Source organism: Vespula pensylvanica, chromosome 7, assembly GCF_014466175.1.
Source record: "Vespula pensylvanica isolate Volc-1 chromosome 7, ASM1446617v1, whole genome shotgun sequence".
In the NCBI taxonomy this organism is placed as follows: domain Eukaryota; kingdom Metazoa; phylum Arthropoda; class Insecta; order Hymenoptera; family Vespidae; genus Vespula; species Vespula pensylvanica.
The window spans coordinates 4,816,746-4,840,741 of NC_057691.1; the positions used below are offsets into that span (position 1 = coordinate 4,816,746).

The 23,996-nt window shown below is 32.1% G+C and overlaps 2 protein-coding genes across 20 annotated transcripts; both read right to left on the reverse strand.

Annotated features, from left to right (window-relative positions):
- Positions 1–901: 901 nt before the first annotated feature.
- LOC122630788 (phosphatidylinositol-binding clathrin assembly protein LAP) lies at positions 902–21,514 on the reverse strand. Of its 16 annotated transcripts, none has more exons than XM_043815676.1 (20): positions 21,369–21,514; positions 20,656–20,923; positions 12,953–13,095; positions 12,799–12,874; positions 11,895–11,909; positions 11,372–11,474; positions 11,074–11,282; positions 10,887–10,993; positions 10,760–10,801; positions 10,561–10,655; positions 8,490–8,658; positions 8,217–8,336; positions 7,458–7,590; positions 7,243–7,326; positions 5,462–6,274; positions 4,063–4,186; positions 3,866–3,971; positions 3,339–3,404; positions 2,423–2,671; positions 902–1,973 (listed from the first exon to the last, which is right to left on the reverse strand). In XM_043815676.1, the coding sequence occupies exons 2-19, from the start codon at positions 20,783–20,785 to the stop codon at positions 2,432–2,434; spliced, it is 2,775 nt and encodes a 924-aa protein (XP_043671611.1). In that variant the 5' UTR covers positions 20,786–20,923; positions 21,369–21,514; the 3' UTR covers positions 902–1,973; positions 2,423–2,431. The 16 variants fall into 16 exon arrangements, with proteins under 16 accessions (XP_043671611.1, XP_043671612.1, XP_043671619.1 ...); XM_043815677.1 differs by having other exon boundaries at positions 20,656–20,832; positions 21,369–21,508; XM_043815684.1 differs by lacking the exon at positions 21,369–21,514 and having other exon boundaries at positions 8,490–8,610; positions 20,656–21,050.
- On the reverse strand, positions 21,144–23,989 carry LOC122630791 (KICSTOR complex protein kaptin-like). Of its 4 annotated transcripts, none has more exons than XM_043815697.1 (7): positions 23,612–23,989; positions 23,264–23,529; positions 23,019–23,185; positions 22,769–22,941; positions 22,562–22,637; positions 22,203–22,494; positions 21,144–22,124 (listed from the first exon to the last, which is right to left on the reverse strand). In XM_043815697.1, the coding sequence occupies exons 1-7, from the start codon at positions 23,814–23,816 to the stop codon at positions 22,053–22,055; spliced, it is 1,251 nt and encodes a 416-aa protein (XP_043671632.1). In that variant the 5' UTR covers positions 23,817–23,989; the 3' UTR covers positions 21,144–22,052. The 4 variants fall into 4 exon arrangements, with proteins under 4 accessions (XP_043671632.1, XP_043671630.1, XP_043671633.1 ...); XM_043815695.1 differs by having other exon boundaries at positions 22,763–22,941; positions 23,612–23,986; XM_043815698.1 differs by having other exon boundaries at positions 22,763–22,941; positions 23,650–23,782.
- Between the last annotated feature and the right edge of the window lie 7 nt (positions 23,990–23,996).

Genomic DNA, 23,996 nt, shown 5'->3' on the forward strand with positions numbered 1-23,996 from the left:
GCAGCTAATAGTGCAAGACAAAGTTCTTCGACAAATTTTCTTTTCTAACTAAACATTAGCAATAATAATAATTAAAATAATAATAATAATAATAATAATAATAATAATAATAATAAATATAATATAGAATTCGATTAAGCTATTTTTATTAACGAAGTTCGCGATTATCGAGATACTATATATATGTATATTTACTTTTATATATATATATATAATATATATAAAACGTAAAATTAATAATACAAAATTTAATTAAAAAATTCAATCTATTCTTTCCTGATAATTGCGATCTTCTTCTTCGTCTTTTCTTTTTTTTTTCCCTTTTTTTGACGATGAAAATTTCTATTTAATTTGATAATAAGCCAAGCAGAACCTGCCATGTATCTATCAGCTACACATTTTACGTATCAGAATATCATCCATTCATATAATTTTGGTCTTCCCACTTGCAAAAAATTGCACTGCGTTAAATCTCTTCTTGCATAAAGATAGACTAGCACTGTACGCTGCTTCGATCGTCAATACTACTTTTTTCATACTCTATCACTGTACACGGCAACTTCTTTTTACATAGAACATTCACTCGGCGTATGCAATTAATATCATATCTTGACTATTATTTTAGAAAAAATAATATATTTATCAATACATGCGAAAGAAAGAAGAATGAAAAGAATAGTAAAAAATGTTCATCAATCTCTGTGAACAACATTATATTATTCACCTACAGTCAACTGCGTACGCGGAGCAAATTTCAATTAGACCTTTTGCGACAGTATTCGTATTGACTATGTATATATGCATATATATATAGTATATTATACTAAATCACTTATTCAGAATACATTTATAATTTTGCGAACATTGTATGTGTAACCTTTTCTTTTTTTTTAATATATATATATATATATATATCTTCTTAAGATCTAAAGAATTAAATTAAGATTAATCTTGTATACATAATAACGAACTATCTAATTAAGATATTCGGAATAGTACAATAAAGAGAACATTTATGAAATACGCCTCTATTCGTTTCTTCGTTCTCATCATTATTATCTCCTTCGAACTCGATAGAATTGTGGTATTCTATACGCATATATACATATTATAATTTTTTATTTTCCATGCACATACGTATATATGCATATTCTCGCCACCTGATATCTCATTATTATTATTATTAATTATTTTAATAATTATTTTATTATTATTATTTAATACTTTTAACATAGGATAATTGTGAACCTCCACTTGGACCAAAACCAATGATTTCTAAAAAAAAAAAGAATTTTAAAAAAAGAATAATATAACGATACACAGATATGCTAGATCGATGCCCAATGTAAACTATTATTTGAATGTCGCCTTTGCTCGAGAATTCTTTTTTTTTTTTCTTTTTTTCATTTTTACGTAAGATAGACACATGCAACAGCCAATTGTACCTAATCTAATCTTCCAATACGTTTAGAATCACACTGAATTCCATCTTTCTATTTTCCGGACAAAAGTCATATTTCATCCTTTTAGCGCAATAACTTATTATAAAGCTTCCAAAATACACAGAGCAATGTTTTGTCCATAATTGCAGAAATATATAAAACCTGCGAATCAAAATCCGATTATACAATAGCACATATACATTTATACGTACGTGCGATTCTAAACGCAATTTTTATATCTCAATCCGACATATCTTGAACAATTTTTATTACATTCAACAATGAAAACTCCAAGGCAATTGTTACATACAAATAGCAAATCTAAGATCGAATGATCGCGAGAAGAATGATATAAATATTGACCATATTCACAGTGAGAGACGAACAGCGTGGTTTTGAACGAAGTTCGAAGGTCGATCAAGGTAAAAGCATTTAACCTAGATCGATATCAATCAGAAGGGCATATTTTCTAAGCATATTACACGGTATTTACAAAATCGGTGCTTCCTTTCCGTCATTCCATTTGAAATCCTGAAACAGAAAAAATATATGTTTATCTAAAAAATGCATTCCAAAGGACATAATATTCAATAATATGAATGAGAATAATATATATTTTTGATTAACATAACTATGTATAGAGCATATGTGCGTGTGCGTGTGTATGTATTTATAAGTTTGCATGTATATTAATCACAGATCTTGACAACTTTGCTGAGTAGCGTGAATTTATTAATATCCATTTAATTCGATTCACTTTTATTGTATTATTAGCATCACAAGTTCGATGAATTAATTCGGTTATTATGATTATTAATCACAAACATAAAAAGCAAAAAACTTATTAATGTAGGCAGACTTTACTGAACAAATGAGTAACGTAAAACATTGTTAATGCAGTGAACGTCTCTTCTTTCTCTTTTTTTGTTTTCAATGAATTTCGGTGTCTATAGACTGTGGTAAATGTTTTAAACAAATACCTAGTCTCTTCATAGAGCACCAAAAGGATCAAGTTGAACAGCATTGCCTTGTGGCTGAGCAGCAGCAGGTTGTGGTTGCTGCTGCTGAAGATTAGCACCCATCATAGGATTTGCATTAGGCATCATCATTGGGGCAGCTCCACCCGTAACCATCATACCACCACCTCCAGCAGCGGGCCCTGGCATTGTACCCATCATCGGCCTCATACCTTGCATACCTTGCATGCCCATTGGCATACCTTGCATACCCTATAGACACCAGAAATGTGTTAAGTGAGACGAGAATAAGAATGTGCATTATCCGAAACTGGACTTGGCAAATTAATTAATTTTTTTCACCATTCCAAGGGAGGCTGTCACAAATCACAAAAGAAATTGTTTAAAATCACGAGACAATTAATTTGATCAAACAATTGTCCCTTGATAAAAATTTCCTCAAACTTCTCCACGTGTATTTACATTTAAAAACAACAACTTGATAATTTTTTGTTTGCTTTCTATTCAATTCTAATCGACATTCTAGAATCAAGGCATTCTTTGTGTTAAGCCAAACAAAAATGAATAATGTATTTGAAATACAATCTAAATCTGATTATACATCTAAATGTAATATTCTCTTCAAATAGTATTACTAGGAATGAGTTAGTAACAAATTTGGGGTAGCGCATACACAGTTGTAGAGTAAGGATAAACAAGTAATGTACAATGAAAAAATGCAACATCAAATTCTTTAATGCAGTGGTACTCGATATTAATGTATGTTGCTTTGATAAAACATCAAAAAACATTTCATTGAAATTAATAATGTTTATAATCATTAAGGTAAGGTAGAAATTCCACACTACTGCTTTGAAAGAATTAGCGATATCAGGCAAGTCTCTAATCCACAAGACGGTTTCATAAAAACGTAACTTACCAATGGTGCTGTCTGTGGGGGAAAGGCCAACGTGGTTGTAGCAGGAAGTTGCGTCATTCCTTGACCCTGGAACAGCCGGTAACATGCCATATGCCATGCATGCATCACAACTAAATTTGCCAAACGGTAGAAGAACTCTGTACAAATTTGTTTATAAATACCTAAGAACTATGATCTTAGGTATCAATCAAATTCTAAGAGGAAACTTGAAAAAGCACATATGTTGTACTTTTTAAAGCTCACATTTATAATCTTTTTATGAGTTATAGATATACTAAATAAATTTTCATCATATATCATAGAAATTCGAATACCGTAATTTTATGCAACGTGACTAGTGCTACCTTGACTATGTGTTGTGTGCATGATAATTAGCAAAAAATGCATTTGATGTACATAAAAACCCAATAATCCGAAAGCTTTAACACTAATGTAAAAGCTGATCAAGACAATGTGTAATGTATTTACATACATGACATACGTGCTGATAATAATTCAAGAAACGAATATAGATTAATTAGGCTCACCATAGGACGATATCCAGCGCCAGTAGTAGCTGCCATTGGTTGTGGTGTCCATCCAGCAGGACCACCGGTTTTAGCCGTATTTTTTGGAGAATTCCATTGCATTCCCCTGAAAGAATTGATGATTGTTTTTTTTCCATATCAAAAGCTGCAGAAAATATTTGTTGCAAAAGAAGGAAGAGGAAGAAGCAATGACTTACTTAACTTGCTGTTGAGTACTTTTATTAATCGTCAAATTCTGTGCTAAACTGGCAAGGCTACTATCTAGATCTCCAGTTAGGACTTTACCACTGGCTGCCGCGGTAGTTGCTGATTGTCCAGCTGCTGAAATATCATATCCAAAACCACAGTGCTACATACTCTCATCATCGAATTCAGTTCTTATAAGTCTAAGCAATACCTACAATATATATATTGGTGTGTGTATATATATATACACACACACACCAGCCGAAACTTATAAAAGCATAACCAAAATATGAATTTGATATATGCAAGTATGTTATGTGAATCAATATTTTACAAATTTTTTTTCTATTATAAACTAGCATAACTATGTATAATTATAATTAATATAATTAATATAATAATAATAATAATAATAATAATAATAATAACAACAACAATAATAACAATAATGATAATGATAACAATAACAATAACAATAATAATAATAATAACAATAATAATAATAATAATAAACAATAATAATAATAATAATAATACGTAATTATATACGTAAAATTATATAAAATTAAGTTATATAGAAAAAATCTACGCTGTTTAATTCTTGTTATGTAAGACGATACTGCGCAATGCTTTGTACAGTACCACTCGTACCTTAAATATCATTCTTAGCTTACTGTAACTTTAATCATTGATCTATATCGACCTATTCGGCTAATGATCGTGCAATATTTGAGTATATTTTAATTCTACGGCTAGGTATATTTCAGATAGCAAAATCTATAAAAGTATATTCTAATTAATAAAAATATACTGACAAGTAAATTATAATTTTTGTACGTGTAATGACGGCTACATTTATAAAGAGTGTATATATTTAGCTAAATATTTATTAAGTAATTTCTGTTTTACCGTGTGCGTACCGATGCTAATATTACTTTATGTATTCGTGCTTTAGATCGTGAATTCAGAAAATGAGACCTAACTTAATTTTTAATCTTATGATTGTGAAACTGGAATATTCCTCGTATTATCCAGCAAAAATTCAAGATTATCTTGAATGCTCATCCTTGTTTGTTCTATCTTTCCCCGTAATACAGAATGTCCTTACCACAGAATGAGCAGAGTTCGTTGTTAAAGTAGGTCACAAAAGCGGTCATGCAATGGAGAAAATAAAGAAAAAAGCAGTTCCAATGGTTAACGTCAGTTAATGTCATTTGCACTTGTTAATATGAAACCTTAGAAAATGAAAGCCATACTTGAAGCAAAATCGAAATCATTCGATATTCTAATCGATCATCCTTTTCCAAAGAACATTTAATTGTTTGGAATCGAGAAAAAAAAACGAGAGATAGGATTTCGGATTTGCTTCGGAAGCATGCAGTTAGCGTTGTTGCGATAGATTCCCGTCACCTGACATTGGCTGCTTAGCCGGAGAACCATAGCCGACAGGGGGTACTTGAGACGACGGAGGAACACCGTAACCAACCATCTGGCCACCGGCCATCATCGGGTGGCCAGTGGCCCCCATACTACTTCCCATGTCGAACATGGCGAAGCCCTGTTGGACGGGTTGTTGCGATGGTTGCTGTTGCTGTTGTTGTTGTTGCTGTTGTTGCTGCTGCTGTTGCGTAGGAGGAGCGTGCTGAGCAAGGGGTGCCGGTCGCGACGGAGACCCACCCAGTGCCATGCGAATACTGTCATTTAGATCATCGAATGCACTCTTGCTCGGGGCTGCACTGGCGGCAGTTGAAGCAGGCCCCGAGGCTGGCCTACCAGGTGATGCTCCGCTAACAGCTGGAGACAATGCACGTGGTGTACCATTGGTAGCTGTCGCGGGAGGCGGTGGTCTGGGAGGCGGCGTGGCAGTGGACTTGCCAGAGGTAAGAGCAGTCGAGGGCGCAACGGCCGACGGTACTTGTGCACCGCCGGCCGCGACGTCCCCAGAGCTCCCATCTGCGGCCTTGAGCATTGCAGAGTCGCCCCCAAAGAGATCTGCCTGACCGCCGGCACTGAAGAGGTCTCCGCCGCTTTGTGATGCCGCCGCTGCTGCTGCTGCTGTTGCTGCTGCTGCTGCTTGAGCTTCGCCAGCGTTACTACCGGCAGTAACGCCGCTTTGATCGAACAGCCCTAGAGCAGCGGCTGCATTGCTAGCTTGGGAAGCGGCGGTTGGGAAGTCGGACATAAAGGGATTGGGTACGGATCCGGCTGTTCCTGGGGCACCAGCTTGCGCAGAAAGTTATTAATGTGCGTGGATTAGCCTTACGTTCTACGAGAATAGTTCGGAAAGATCCTTGCGATTATCGCACTGCTTCTCTCGAGAGATGCGCCAGTATTAAAGCCATGTGTCTTTCGTCTATTAATTATGGTTAATTATGATTGCGATGATTCCTTGATGATGTTTCGTTATGATTGTGTGTAGTGTTACGAATACTCCACAATTTCACACGTTTCTCGCTGTTTGTTAGTATAGCGGTTAAAAAGTAAAGACGATTCTTAGATACTTGCGCATCGCTGCTTCGGCTTGTTAGTATATAGCAAATCTTCTACTATCGTTTAGATCCTTCTTAGATTATCGAAAACATGACATTTCATATATACTATATAATAACTACACAACTACTCCTTCAACGTTTGCAACAAATGCATCAAACAGTCTACTGAAATACACAACATTCTCTAATTTAATGAGAATTCAGCCTCATCGAATCCTTAATATTGCAAATATCTAATTTAGATCTGTTGAATCTTCCAAAGTTTTATTTTGAAAAATGCATCTCTTACAAATTAATTTGCATATGACTGCATAAATAAACGAATAAAGTCAAGTGTTTATGCGAAGGTATTCTATAGGTCTGAGATATTATGCGACAAGTTTAGAACATCGAGCGGATAATGTGTTCTTACTAACATCACAGTGTTTATATACATATATATACATATATATATATATATATTTATGTATATATAATATATGCGTAAATTGTATAAATCCCTAATAACATGTCAACTTTGAAATAATGTCGTGTATGTGTGTGTTACAAATGATCGTACAAACCAGGCAAAAAGTATTCTGTGCCAAAAGAACGATATTTATAATAAAAAGAAAATAGAGAATGTAAAATATAAAAATTTACTGAGATAATGGCTTTTTAACGTATTATAATCTAATTAAATGAAAATTAAATACTTACTTGACTGTTGATCCTGATTTCCAAAAACAGAGGAAAAGCTATTATCTGTAACAAAGTTATTATTTGCTGGTGTCGCTGCAAAACCTAAAAAACCAAAAGCGAAGAAAAAATCATAGGAAAATAGAAAAATAAAGAAAACAACTAAAGATATAGGAAATAACAAAAATTATATATACATATATACATATATAAACTTAAGCGAATGTTGCATTTACCATTACCGTTGGTCATCCACATATTATTTTGTACTTGTGCAGACTGTGCTGGAGGAGCTTGTTGCGGTGCACCAAACATATCTGCGAAAGGATTTCCTGCCAGTTGGAGCAAATCATCGGATGCTTTTTGTGGCTAAAATATCATAAAACACAACATTTTCTTTATATTAAATATTAATTTATATAGTACTAATCATATCTTTTCCAATAAAAATCTTATCGAAATATACGTATCTATACAACTTATATATCGTTTGCCATATTAATTTTATAATGAATTGTTAATATAATTTTTAAAGATATTATTCGATAATAATATACATATAATATAAACAGTTAGAGTTATTAACATTTGATATACACTAAATCTACGAACAAATTTGTAAGTGATCCATGAAAAAAAATAAATAGGCTCACACATCTTGTCATGCTGTAGCAATTAATTATGGTAAACGTGTGCAATGTTAGCTCCAAAAAAAAAAAAAAAAAAAAAAAAAAAATCCTGTAAAAACGTGGATGAACACGAACAATGATACGAATTATAGAAAAACAAGGACTAATACGACTAAAGAGGTTTGAGTTAAAAAAAGTTCTTAGAAATTTGAAAACCAGGATTTAAAAACTGTGACTGTGATTCCTAGTTGCATCTGCCGTCATGATTGTGCTAATGCTATGTAAAAGTTTCGAAATTCCTTCGTAGATAAGAGAAATAAAAAAATATATATATGTATATGTTACATATTAAAAATATGCAATTACCTGGCTATCCGTTGCTGGTGCTGCACTAAATAGATCAACTATTGGCTGATTGGCATTGTTGGTAGGAGAACTCAAGAAAGGATTTGTACTTGGACCACCTGAGGGCGATTGCACTTTTGCCTAGATTAACAAATGCAATTATATAAGTTAGTTTTGTAAGCATTTTTGCGGTTACCACAAAACGTAAACGCAAAGATACGAAAGATCCCGGTTTACTAAGTAAATGCTAATTTAAAATGTATTTTATGACATGTATCGTTAGAAAAAGATTACCTTGTACTGATTCATCGCTGCTTCCTCTTCCGCAAGAGCTTGTTGCCTCAATGCTTCGTCGATATGTCCATTTCCAGTATGATCGAGCCGTGCGTTACTAGCTGCCGTTCCAAATGCGGTACTGGTGGAAGACAGGGCGGACACTCCCGACTTTATATTCGTTCTATTGCTGCTTGGATAATGATAAGGTCGTGGGGATTGTGTGTAATTGGGAAAAAAGTAGGATATATATATATATGTATATATATATTTGGAAAAGAGAAGGAGGAGAGTTTGTTTTAGCACAAATAAATGTGATGAAAGGAATAAACGGGAAAGTTGATAATAGAAAATAAAGGAGAAGACAAACAAAAAACAAAGAAGAGTAGTGTAGTACGTATAAATGCGACAGTGCCTAGAAAAAATTAAGTAATTGTGTGCACTCATACTTTAAATGGCTTTGACAACTTACACATGCATTTATTTAATTGTTATTCTCTACGAGAAAGTTTGATAAATGAGAGAAATTCTGTACTATATAAACCGATTCATAATAAGCTACGTATTATGCATCGTAGAAGCGTGTACATCACGAACGCATCCATAATACGCTACACACGACGGTATTTACATCACCAAGCATACATAAGTTTAGATAAATACATGTGCTGTAATATCATTTTATATGTCACATAGAGCCTATTATATACAGGCATTTAATATCGATGTCTATTTTACATTATTAACTTATTTACATTAATAACTTTCAAATAATATATATCATGAATTAATATTTCTTTATTAATCAAATCTTATTGCAATGACTCTTATTTTATTTATATTATCATACTATTCTGCATATATAAATATGTTCTCATTATTTTAGTATTATTACTATTGAAACACGAATATATTATATTTATTCGTTTTGTTTCTTTTTTTTTTACGTTGCAAGTATAAGATAAAGAAATCTTTTCACTTTTAAGCAATAGATGAAAGAATCTATATTTTATAAAGTAATTTTACTTGCGTTTGCCATTTGAAAATATTGAAAATTACATTAAGGCTCTGGCCAGTCAAATCGTCTTTTTACACCGATTATATCTTCTTCAGCACATATATCATCTCTTGTACGAGATGTTCAAAATATTACATAAAAAGCAAAATAAAACAAAAAAAGCCGAATATAATATTTTACATTTGCATAGACTTTGAAATGTGATTTTAATATGCAAATGATGTATGTACAAATTGTACGAAATAGAAATTCTAAAAAAAAAAAAAAAAAATATATTTATATAAATTATCCAACCTTTCGAGCCATTATCAATATATAAAAAATTCGTACAAATACTTTAATTGATTCGATGTTAAGACTGTTATTTAGAAGAAAATTTTCATAACAATCGAGACGTTCACAATCAGAGATAAGGGCTCCAAAAGTTAATTCACGTTTCTATTATCTCACAACTAAAAAGCATGTAAGCAAAATTAAACAGAGAGAAAAATTTCCTTTTATAGATAAGTATTAAATAAAAATGAGCCGTGTCACATGTCCAATTGATCTACAAATAAATTAACGATAGTTGCAAAGAGGTTTATGTTTGAGAAAAAAAAGGAGTAGAGATGTTTGTAATTAAGTTGTTTTGTAGGATTTAGTTGTGATATGACTGATGGTGAACAGTCATTCGAAATTACCGAATGACTGGACCAAAGCCGTAAAGTAATGACAAATGACAGGAAATAATGATTTTGATTTTTTGGATAATAATACTATAAATTAAACAATTTTCCTATATAATTCTTATAACGTTTAAACAATTTTTTTTAAAACATTTTTACTTATCATTCTTCGTATCCGTTCAAACTGATATATTAGGAACAATTCATTATGCAATAAAATGAAAATTATTGCAAGCTTAATGAAAATATAGGAAGAAGATCTCATTTTTTACTAATTTATTAATAAAACGTAAATATAACGCCAGCCTGATACGTTAAAAATAAATATTTCTCTCTATTTTCTCTTCTTCCATTTACCTTGTTCATTTTTTATTGTAAATAAATCAATATTCGAAGAAAGCTGACATACCTTGCCGATTGAGTTGGCGTATTTGCAGCAGAGCCCTTTTTCCCTTCTAATGATGCAAGATGCTGTTCTAACGCATCTAACAAACTACTCGGTGCCTATAAAAATACTTTTCATTTGTATTGAAATTTTCGCGTCGTAAACATAGAAATGATTATAGCAAAGAAAAATATGACTGAACTGTAACTCTTAAAAACATTACCTTCGTCAAATCCGGTATATCGCCTTTATCGATACCAACATCCTATTTAAACAAAAAAGAAGTTTCATTAACTAAGCGTACATTACAAATATAAGGTTCATTCAACATAATTACAAATATAAATTACCTCTGCGACTTTTAAAAAGTCACCAACCCTATCCATTCTTATGAGAAACTTTTTATACAATTCCAAAGCATCTCGACATTGTTTTTTGTTCATGTCAAAATACTTTTCTGTAAATAATAAAAAGATATAATATATAAAAATTATATATTACTTTAATCATGATCATTTTTTTTTTTTTGTAAATTACCTAAGAGATTAATAATTCCATCATTGTAACAGGCAAACAAACGTATGAGGTCTCGGAATAGAAGCATAAATGCCATATTTATAACACCATTTGTAAGATCGTTTGCTGTACAATCAAATTCTAGAAGTGCATCCAATTGCGATTGTAGGACAGGCAAAGTTTTTAGTAGTTTTTCTGCATTCATGGTACGCAACGTGCCGTCTTCTTTTCTAAAAATAAAAGAAAACAAAATTAACATTAACTTTGTATTACATTCAAATACATAGATTTAATATTATAAATAATCGTTCTATCTTACCCTCTTTTGACTTTGCAGAAATCAAATGCAACCGTCCTGTATGAAAGAGCCTTCTCGTTCAAGTATTTGGCATATCGTCTGATAAACGGTGACATGTCGTAACCTAATGAACAATAAAGATACAAAAAACATATTAATTATCATAATATTTTTATTCATAAAGTTGTCATTGATATTGGACGATTAAAAAGTATTGTAAGAATAGTTTGATCTTAAGAATACAGAATCACCAATAAAAAGAAAAATACATGATATTCAATAATAAATACATCATATGCTGGATAGCATATAAAGGGTGTATTAAAAGTTCCTAAATAACTTCAAAAATCAATTATTACTCTTTCTCGAGACTTTTTAAACTCGTAGTTTTACGATCACGATTAAAAAATTAGTCCAAGTTTTGAAAAATAGTAATTAATTTTTAAAATAACTTAGAAACTTTTGGCTCAGCCTCGATATTTATAAGTGTTATTTGTTATAAACGAAAAAAAAGACATTGTAAGTATAGAGGAAATCGACTTACCGACGCGTGCTCCAGCTGTGCTCAAACAGAGATAAAATTAATCCAAGTTAGTAAATCATAGAAGAGAAGATAGATGCCAGACACATGGAAAAGAGAAAGATTGATTTTGCCCATATAGATCTGTAGTTGTTCGATGCTGGGAAGTTAGTTAGAAAGTGTTATTAAACAATATAGGAGAGGAAGCAGTAGATACGAACGTATGTATATAAATAGCCATGTTTTCCTATGCTCCTTCTTTCGTATATGTGTTTATGCGTGTGTGTGGCTAGTGTAATGGGCATCAAGAAATTTAAAAAAAAAAAAAAAAGAAAAAAATTCCATTTTTTACAGTTTTAGTTGGAAAGAGAAGAATTTGCGCGCAAACTTATTAAAGCAATAATTCCACGTTACCATTATACCTCATGCAATACATATAATATTACTTACATATATACATATAATAATAAATAAATACTTTTGCTTGCCAAGCGAACGAACAAACAAACTGATAAATTTAAACTTTTATTTCGCAGAATGTGCAATAATACTCGCAGTAAATTTGTAATTATTATTCAAGATACATACAACAATAATCTTATTGACACGTCGTTTACGAAAGAAATTAATTAATCAAAAGTTTAACGAAATTCATTAAGCATGTTCTCCGCAATCATTATCGATAAAATAAACAATACGATAATTGCGCCAGAACTTATTTTACGAAATATTATCAACAATTACTTTCGCTGGCATTGCAAAACAACAATATATCTTCTGATTTTTTATAATATTTCTCAATATCGGAGGGTACGATACAAGAATAAAAAAAAAAGGAAAGGAAAAAGAAAAATCGAATCGATAGAAATAAAACGTTAAAAAATATGATCGACCATCATTCATCCTCGCAACCCTTTTCTTCGCTCACCTTGTACTCCGCTTTTATCGAGGAAATTGCTGAGCTGAAACGTGCTGTTGCTCGACGCCAAGTATTGTGTAAACCTCTGGAAAACAAAGGAGTTCATTAATTTCAACGTAATGTAAACGAATAAACATTAAATATTTGAAAGAAGGATATTTACCTCATTGCCATAACAAAGCATATGATGCACCGTTATGAGAGCTTTAAAAACGACCGTCCAATTTGTATTTTGCGATCGTTCTATCAAAAGATTAGCGAGTTGTGGTATCGAAACGTTTGGCTCGTTCGTACAATGAATGAGATCTGTAATATAGAAGAAACATATTTTAATGAAAAACTTTCTTCCAGATTGATGAACACATCTTCGACTTTTAAAGAGATTTTTATAAAATAAAAAAAGACGGATGAAAATTGTCAAAGGAAAAGTATTACGTAAAGTAAACGTAATGTAACACGTCAGATCAAACGACGTCAATATCAATTTTATCCGATCAATTCGGAATGATCGTTTAGGTTCGAAAGGCTGAAAATCCATACGTCAATCTTGTCGATTGGCAGAAGTAATCTCATCAAGTACGATCCCGAATCAGGGAGGTCAAGGACCGGAACCAGTGCAATGTCTCCCTGATGCACAGATAACGATCAATGATCTACATCCCTAGTTGTCCTAAAGATAGAGCTCGTTAAATGCTCGAGAGAACGAAGAGAAAGAAAAAACACGACCTCCCCTCTCCTCCTCGCTTTCTCCCTCCCTTCCTCCCTTCCCCTCTTTCTCTTGCTATCTCATTTTAAGAGATTACCTTTTAAACTGATCAAAATGTCGATCGATACTCAAAGCATTTGTTTGCTTCGTCACACTACGTAACTTTTTATAAAGATTACTCGATAAAATGATGTCTTATAATTATCACGATTTATCATGTAAGTAAATGTAAGTATATATAAGTATACTTTACGTTGTACGTATACGACTAGGTAGGTAATACTTTATAGAGATCAAAGATCGAATATGTACTGTATTATATATATACACTTACACGGGTGTATCAAATTTGATATACTTTTAACAACCGAAAGAAGTAGAGTAGGACAATGATAGGCACGGTCTTTAAGTATTGATCGTACCGACGAAGCCAAGCTACTTCTTGGCTTGTACACATATATACGTGTCATATATATGTATATACACATGTATATATATATATGTATGTATATACGTATCTAGATAAAATCGTTAACGCCTTGGAAAAGAGGCAAAGGAAATCTTGAATGAATGATTCATAAAAAATAAAGAATTGCATCAATAAGGTAAATGCTTCTTAGTTTTTCATTTCAATGTAGATACTCGCGTATACATAACAAACGTTTGTATGTTTGTATGTAAATATATTCTTATCAATACTAGAACAAACGTAGAGCAATCACGTAAAAGTACGTATAAGACTAAATAAAAAAAAAAAAAAAAAAACATTTACGTTACTACTTTCGCTTCTTCGACGATAACAAGTCCTACAGATTTATGCCATTGCAAATTACTGATTCAGCGGATATATATATATATATATGCATGGATGCATACATATATACATATATACGTTATATAAGACTCATTTTCGCGTAAGTGTGATACTAAAAGCAAATCGACTTAACAATAATTATCTTTAACGTTATTATATACACAGGAAAAAAGGAAGAGGAGGTTATTATCAACAGAAAAAATATTCTGTCTCTTCAATAATCATTATATGCAATATGATAAACACGTAAAAAAACAAAAAAAGAAGAATATCATCGATACATAAAAATTTAATGGTCGTTAAATTTTACGAACGAATGAACGAAATAAATATTTCTTCTTTCCCTCCCTCTCTCTCTTTCTCTCTCTTGACGCAGAAATGGACATCTTAATAATCTTAAAAAAACAAAGCGTGTGACCTACGACCGTACGGACGAAGTAGTATGATGTGATGCATACGCGGGTCTGTCTTTAAAGATTGAGTGACCGCCGTCTTTCTAAAGTAACTTGTACTTGACCTTGACAGCTTTCTCGTTCTAATTATACACCCCCGCGTGTGTATGGACGGCAGCTAATTTGGTTTTACTACTGGCATCGCTCCAACGCTCCAACGCACATAAGCGCTACTACGCTCTTCGATCGGACGCATTTCTCTCTGTGAGGAACGCATGTGTTAAACGTGTCAACTCTCATTCCTTTCGAATTGAAGAGAAAAAAAGTAAAAGAGAAAGAGAAGGAGAGGGGGGAGAGAGAGAAACGAGAAAGGGAGTGAGAGAGAGAAAGAGAGAGAAAGAGAAGGACCGATTTACTCTCCTGATTCTCGTTTACCTTCGAGACGTAACTACCTAAAGGAGAAAACATTGATTCTTCGCCATTTTTGTTGAAAAAAGAGAGAAAGAGAAAGACAGAGATAAATAGTACAGAAAACGTCGATTAATTTTCATTTGGCTTATCTCCTATAATTAACATGATAACGATTCTACTTCGATGATTTAAAATCGTTCGATTTTAGGATTAATAGAAAAAAAAAAAAAGTTTCTTTTTTCTTTTTTTAAAAGAATATCAAAGAAACGACATTTTGTTACAAACGAGTCAGGTTATAGCAATAACAAAACTATGCTATCAATATGGCGTCTTTCGATAAGTAAAAAAGAAAGAAAAAAAATTTATTAATATCTTCGCTCTACTTTAAAGTAATGACGAATGGATTTATATTATTCCTACGATTATTTAGTTCCTTCAACTTTCATTCTACTATATAATTTTCTTTCCAATTATCAAAAGAAAACTCAACTTTTTTGTTGGAGTCGACGTAACTCTGAACACATAAGTATACATTAGATATACGCTTTCTATGATCTCCACTTTCAAAGCAAATATCAGACACGTGTGACACGTAATCATCCGTTAGACGAGTATAAGTAATGAAATTCAAATTTTACAGGTTACTTATATACGTTACTACGATTCGATTCGATTCGATTCGATTCGATTCGATTCGATTCGATACGATTCAATTCAATTCGAAAAAAAATGAATATTAAAATATGATCGTCGAATATAAAAGAAAGAACGTTTTCAATGGGAACGAAAGAACGTTCTCAATATAAACGATTAATTCATCGCGAATCGCGAAGAGAGAATATTAAGTACCTAAGTAGTAATATTATAAATTCTATATCGAAGTCTTTTTTCTTTGAACGATCTTTCCTCGGAATTAATTTGATAAAATCATAATATGCAGAAAATTGAAATACGTTTCTCTCGAATAATTTATTCCTTGAAGAAACAAAACTCGATGGTAAAGCATTATTAAATTTTGTAAAATATTTTTCAAATGCAAATAAGATTACTATGATCGGTATAAAAATCGAGTTCCTTTTCCTTTTTATTTCTTATCTGTTCATGCTATTAATAATTTGTTTTCTACGTAACGCATCAAATTAATCGATGAATTATATCGAAATACATAATTAATTTCGAAATAATGTGAAATTTATAATATGTACAATTTCTTTATCATCGTCGTATCTCATTCAGCTCAATAAGAATGAGGATCGTAAATGACGTGGTCGACTCTTACTTAGAAAATATATACATGCATGTCTTGCTTATCAACTCACGCGATCTTTCTTTCGAAACTTCACGATTCATACGATAAAAATGCTTCTTTACTTAATGATCTAGCTAAAATATCGATAAAAAAAACTAACGTATTTATATGTACATCGATGCTGCTTAACTTTTTTACATAAAACAATGATTAATTATTCTACATTTGTAATAGGTTTTATAAATATAAGGAGATAAAAAAAGATAATATAATATATTAATGCTACTATATAATTCTATTATTTTCATACGAAAAATAAATAAATATCTTAAAATGATTGGAAATTTGAACACACGAGAAATCGAAACTTGAAGCAATTCAATATCATTTAGAATCGCCCTCGTAAATTTAATTTTGTTTTAAGTAAGAGCGCAAATACGAATGTTCATCTCCTTGAGAGAAAGAGAAAAAAAGAAAGAGAGGAATAGAGAAAAGGGACGACAGAATGGCGGCTCAATCGAAACAGATGGTTTCTTTCGAGGAGTCCGGTACAGTTTGCTTTTTGGCCTTTAACGCAAGATCAGCGAAAGGGCATAGGTCAAATAAGAAAACGTGCCGATGTCATTCACCTACTCGGCTTTAACACGCGAAAGAAAGACCGTACCTCATTACTCGTAATCGTGCGAAGCGTGCCGTGAGATCGTAGCCGTTCAATTCTTATTTGAAGAGGGAGAGCAAGGAAGGACCAACAACAAATATGATTTACGTATTCGTGAATGAGGGAAAAAAAAACGATATGTACTTTTCTGTATTTTTCGCACGTCCTTTAAGAGATACGCATAATATATACTCGCGCATACTTTTTTCACGCTCACTTGCATTCATATACTACATTATCTACTTATCTTTATTTCTTTTCTTCTTTCTTTCTTTGTTTCTTTTTCTCTTTCTTTTCTTTTCTTTTTCATCTTTTATTTCAATTACGATAATACATTTACCCTCGTTCCTAATTCCACTTTATAAGATCGTAATAACTGTAGAAACATCTCATATAAGTAATTGATGTTACATAAAATAAAAGAAATAAAAGGACTATAAAAAGAAAAAAGAAAAAAAGAAGAGAAAAGGACTTACACCATCGATAAATGTGTATATACGTATATATACATATATCATCGTCAAAATTTGAATTTGGTGCGCGCGAGTCAAAATTTGAATTTAGCGCCACTTCGTCGAAGAGTGAAATTTAACGCGTAAAAACATGGCGCGAATTATGAAGGCAATGATAATTCGTTTCAACGACCTTCTCACCGATCCTTATAATTACCGATGAATAGGAAAAAGATATACGTAATATTGTTATAAATTAACATATATGTAAAAAAAAAATATATAAAAATGAAACAATATAAGAGAGAGAAAGAGAGAGAGAGAGACGAAAGAGAAAGTTTTCCTCGCAGATTTATTATCGACGTTGACGCATTGCAAAAAGGGTAAGATTCGTGAAAAGTCATACTTTTTTTTCTCATATTTCATTTTTGATTGGCGTTATCACGCCTTCGAAGAATTTTATCATTTACGCCCCCGTCCAAGTCTGGAGATATACATACGTGCACACATAGTTGGGAGACCGGTAACGGTCAGTACGGACACGCGCCGTCGCTTTTATGATAATGAGCATCGTTTTCATGCAAGCTCACCAAAGGTCTACACATACACGCGCGCGCGCACGCCTATATATTTTATTCCTCTTTTTGTATTTACTTACTTTCGCTCTCGATGAAGTTATATCACTTATCTACCGACCGGGGAAACAATATGCATTTTTACAACGTTATCGAAACTTTCAAGTTATCGAAGCGTTAACAGGCATTACGAACTATCATGGAAAATAAGCAGATTTATTTCCACGAATTGACCCCCAGGAATCGTTAAGGTTCCAATCGTTATGAGACGCTAATAATATGTACTAATAATACTCTTCGCTTTTGGTTTGCTCGAAGCTACCTATGTGTATTGACAAACCAAACGATTCTAAAGTCTCTTCAATATTTTCTTTTTTCTCTCTGTATTCTTCGTAGAACGAACGTTGGACACGATCGTCTCTTACGAATTTTAACGATTCGTATTTCTATATAGAATTTTTTGATCGCACATGACACGACTGATTAATTCGACATACACTCTTTTCTACATATCTTTTCTATATGTTGGATTTTATAAGATATTTATAATATATTACATCATAAGAAAAATAAAGTAAAATTAAACTCGTGACTCGACACAATTAAATATTTTTAACGAAGTATGATTTATAATTAGAACTTGTGTGAAGATAACCTATATTTTATGAAAATTTAATCGAATAAGGGCGTATCCCGAGATAAAATAATTCTCGTTTCTTCGAATCTGTTGTTTTTCGATATTCAACGCATACAAATATCTTTTAAATTTATGCGTTTTATGAAACGATCGTTTTTCTTGATTTTCCGGAAAATTAATTCTAATTTGTACGAGAATCGCGAAAGGATACGCACGAGAAAACTTGTAAACCATGCAAGAGATTGACTCTCTAAGGGTACTTTATATTTATGAACTCAAATGAATAATCTACTTCTCAAGTTTATTTCTTGACATTTCATTACCCATTTCATTTAATTATCTCATTTAAACTAAAAATATAAAATAATTTAATGAACTTCCCATGAGATGTGTTTTTGTAAATATACATTCTTTTTTTTCTTTTTCCTAATAAAATTACAACTATGAAATGTTTCAATGATAAGTTATACAAAGAAAATAACCTTGTTCCTACTGAAATGACCTTTGATTATACTGTGATCTTACCAATAAATTTGTTGTCTTCCTATAGTAAACTACAATTCCTGATCATAAACAGCACTGCGTTGTATGTATAGTTGTATAATACATATAGCTATACTAATATATATGGATGATATATAACTCGTAAACAAACATAACCGTTCAAGATAAATTTAATATTGGATTGGCACGCACAATTGTGGATCTAAAAGCACAATTGTGAATCTTGATACACAATTATTATCTTGTAAGTTTATCATGTTTGCAATATCTCTTAAAATTAAGTTTCTGTTGTTGCATATTTCTTTATAAAACAAAACATAATGAAAAATATATCAGAACTTTATGGAAAAATTTACTAATAAAAGTAGTTAATGTGAAAAACCATTATTACATTATAAAGGAATGTTAAATATAAATAATATAATATAGTATATAATATAATATAATATAATATAATATAATATAATATAATATAATATAATATATAATATAATATAATGACATGTCACTAGACATCTATGTATCATACCAAGAAAGATGATTCATTCTTGTTAGCCTCCAACAATTTCTAAGAAAATGCTAAAGACAATATATCTTTGATAGATACAGTGGCATGTTACATTCTTTTAAATTTAAGTCGTAACATCAAAGACGATACTTTTAATTGGTATCCTTATAAATCAACTTCAATAACAAGCAAACAAAATGTTAGCATAAAAAATGAATCAACATTTTCTAATATTTCTTGTTTCAAAACTAAAGGATTTCCCAATTGTCTTGTCCAAAATCGTCCAGAAGTCTGCGCATTACGTTAAATATCGTGTATCTTAAAACGTATGGTACTTGGGTGAAGTCAAGCATGGAAAAAATCAATGTTCCTCGAGTAAAATCAATAAATCATATAACACGCTGATATTACTATAAGTATCGCCACGAGAACGTTGAAAAACTGTGATTCCTGTCATCATAAATTCTTTCTCGTATTCAAGCTTTTTTGAAATGGTAAAACATGAACAAAATTTTGTCGTGTCGTACATACTCAAAATCGAATGACCTCACTACGACGTGCGGCGCATCGACGTGAGCGCGAGCATTCGCCCTCTCTCTCTCTCTCTCTCTCTCTCTTACTCGCTCACTCTGTCTCTCCCCTCTCTCTTACTTTTTCACTCTTTCTCTTTTTCTCTCTCTATCTTCCTTGAGCGTAACTGGTCTCACTGCATTCTCGCCTTCTACGTACTCTCTTCGCGAAAAATCGAAAGACAAAGGGCGCTAAATCATTGCTCGTCTTTAGTATTGAAACCGAAGGGTCATAAAAAGACGTTCGAATCGAGCCAAATCGATAGAGTTGAGCCTAGTCGGTCGAGCCGCAAGGCGATGTAACCCAGGAAGAATAAAAAAAAGGATATGAAATGCTCGATAAAAGGAATAGAAGAGAAGGTGAGAAAAATAGAGCTAAAAAGAGACTTACAATCGAGATGCTTCTTTTTGGGACCTATCATCTCCTCGGTGGTCGCTTTGCATACGGACTTGGCGAGCCCTTGCCCAGCGATGCTGTGTCTGGCAGCTAGTAGCCTGTCGTTTATCGTTTGTCCCGCCATACTGCCGTCCTTCTTCCTGTCACTTTCCTTCCCCTACGTCGACGACTCTTCAAAACCGAACGTATTTGTCAGCAAGTGTTCGTCGTTTCCTTCTGTGATCACTCTCTCAAACAGCATGTACCACTCGGCGCACGGCCACTACCGAGGTGTCGATTCCGTGTATATGAGTTAAATGTGTGTATGCGTGTGTGTGTATGAGAAAGAGAGAGAGAGAGAGAGAGAGAGACAGTGTGTGTCTTTCTAAGTAATATGTACGTATGCGTATGTATATTCGTAGACGTGGATTCGGAAGAAAACGAAGAGTGAAAGAGGGAGAAAGAGGAAGTGAGAATCAGAGAGAGAGAGAGAGAGAGAGAGAGAGAGAGAGAGAGAGAGAGAGAGAGAGAGAGATAACACGATTACACGAACAAGATAGTGGAAGACACGGGATAGGAAAAGAAAATTAAATGTCGAATTGGCACCACCTAAGTGTCTCCCGCACGAGACGTTAAACGTTGATTAACTGTCCCTCCGACAGATATACTTCTGTCTCTCCTCACCCAAATTCTCTCTTTCTACTCTTTTTCTCGCGTATATCACCTACCGGAGCCGTACGAGCTCGCGCTCGCGTTTAACACGCTCGCCAGGCTAATACGGCTCAGCTCTGATCGCGACGACGAGAACGACGAAAACGACAACCACGACGACAACAGCTCGGCTTCGCACCGGCGACGAGAGGCTATCGCGAATTGCTTTAAGATGGCGACCTCGCTATCCTCCCCCCACTATTCCTACCTCCCTCAGACGAGCCAATCACGTACAAGTTCTGATCGATGCTCCCTCCTCGACATCGACCGTCGATCGTCATACCGTCCAATGACGTTGCGATATGGTCACATGATCATTAGTGTACCTGGCGCACCTTCACCGGTCAGACGGCGCGAAAATTGTAAGCTTTAAAATGTCTTTCTATATCGTTTTATCTTTTTTTTGTTTATTGCAGACTTTTGAAAAGGAAATCTTCAACTCTATATAATTTGTTTTAAATTATTATATAATATAAACAGTATGAATAAATACTAAAGGATAATATATAATATATTACAACTGAAAGTAAGAGTTATTTCGCACGACATTATTATTTATTGTATTAATTTCTTTTTCAAAATTTTATATGTATAAAAATACAAATTAATTTAAAAAAAGAATTACGTTAGCAATGGGGTTTTTTTTTGTATTATAATGAATTCAAGAACAAAATATTATATGGATTGACATTTCATTATTTTCACCTACCACTCTTAATTAACAAATTTTTAAACATTTCTTTCCATTTATCTTTAACAAGTACTGTATTATGCTAAAAAATGAGAAATAAAATATAAATTATTAATACATGGTTTACAATTGCAATATTTAATGTTGAAAATATTGTAACCTGTAATATATGCACTCCTCGTTGCGTAAGAACAATAAGTTCTTTCATGCCATCATTGGTTATATCCATATAAGATATAGAATGCACAGGAGCATCAAATAATTTTCGTACAGATAATTCCCATGTATCACCTGATAATGCAAAAATTAAAACTTCCTGTCCATATGTCCCTAATAGTATTTCATTTTGACCATCCATGTTTATATCCGCAACACATGTACATAATATACAATCTGATAAATCACTACCATTTAATATCATGTCTTTTTCCATTCCAAAATGCAAAATATCCCTATCAAAATGTATTACATTATTAAGAACATTGATATTAAAATTAATATAATAATAAATTTGCTTACATAAAAACAATAGCATTGCTTGTATTACCAATCAAGATGTTCAATATTGGATCCTCATCTGAGAATGATTCTTTAGCTATTAAAAAAAAAAACAATTTCAGTTAATTAGTTTTAATAATAAACTTATTATTACTACTCAAAGTTTATACAAACATATTATAGTTCAATTTTTAATTTTATTTAATTATAATATAAACCTACATTTACATTCATAATTTAATGATGATGGTGAAGGAATATTATTTCTATGAGGAAATATATGTATACTAGAAATTGGTTTATCATATCTCAATGACCAATTTCTAACCATCTGTATTTCTAAGACATCCACTAAAGTTACTTTGACTAAACCACATTCACATCCAATAGCACTGAGTCGCCTATAAAAGAAATTAAGAATACGTATAATTACAAAATCTTGTTTATAACAATATATAATAATTATTATATAAATTACCATTTATAATTATCAAAATAATAAACACTTATCCATAAGCAAATAGCTTGAATATTATGTAGTTCTGGAAAATATTTTTCGATAGATGGTTCGATATACCCATGAGTTAATTTATCTTCCATAATCATATGAATCTTATAATCACTTCCAGAAATTAACCAAATGACCTGTAAAACAAATGTAAAATTAAAAACAACAAATTTATGTCTTCAAACATTTTTTAATAATATATAAAACATAAAAACCTCATTGCCAGAAGCTTGATGTGGTAATATCGTATGATATAAATGATATGGAGTATATGATAATTCTACCATAAGACAGTTTTGTGCTATAGTTTCAATTGTATTATTTTCATCTCCTTCTCCATCTACGACACCTTCAGAATATATATTCAAGTATCTTTCAACTGATGTATTCGTGCTTGTTTTAATAATTGTTATTCCTATAACAAATCCATCACCTACATCCATTTTGTTATAAGCATCAATTGCAATAATTTCAGCCCCATCTAACAAAAATGATGAAAGATTTTTATATAAGTACAGCATTTTCAATAGATTTTATTTGACATTATACATAAAATCACAAACTAGGAATGTACGTGAAGAGTAATTCCTTGACTACTGGCCTCAAATTCCATTTTGGCGTAATATGATATTCGCACGAGTATATCTTTCTTTTTAAAGATGCCACCAAAACTTTATTAACCCCACTAAGTGAACATAACTGTGTCATTGAATAAATATTGCTTTGCGAAGCCAACGGAAACCAATGTGCATCAATTAAATTGGTCATGATGATACTATATACACTGATATTACATGAAAATAATCCTACAATTATCACTTTTATGTAATCTTATAAATAAATGTATATATCCTTTATTTTTGGAATGTTTTACGATTGACGATAGTTGATATTTAACATTCTAGGATAGTACACATGAAACTTAATTACCGACACAGAACGATTCAT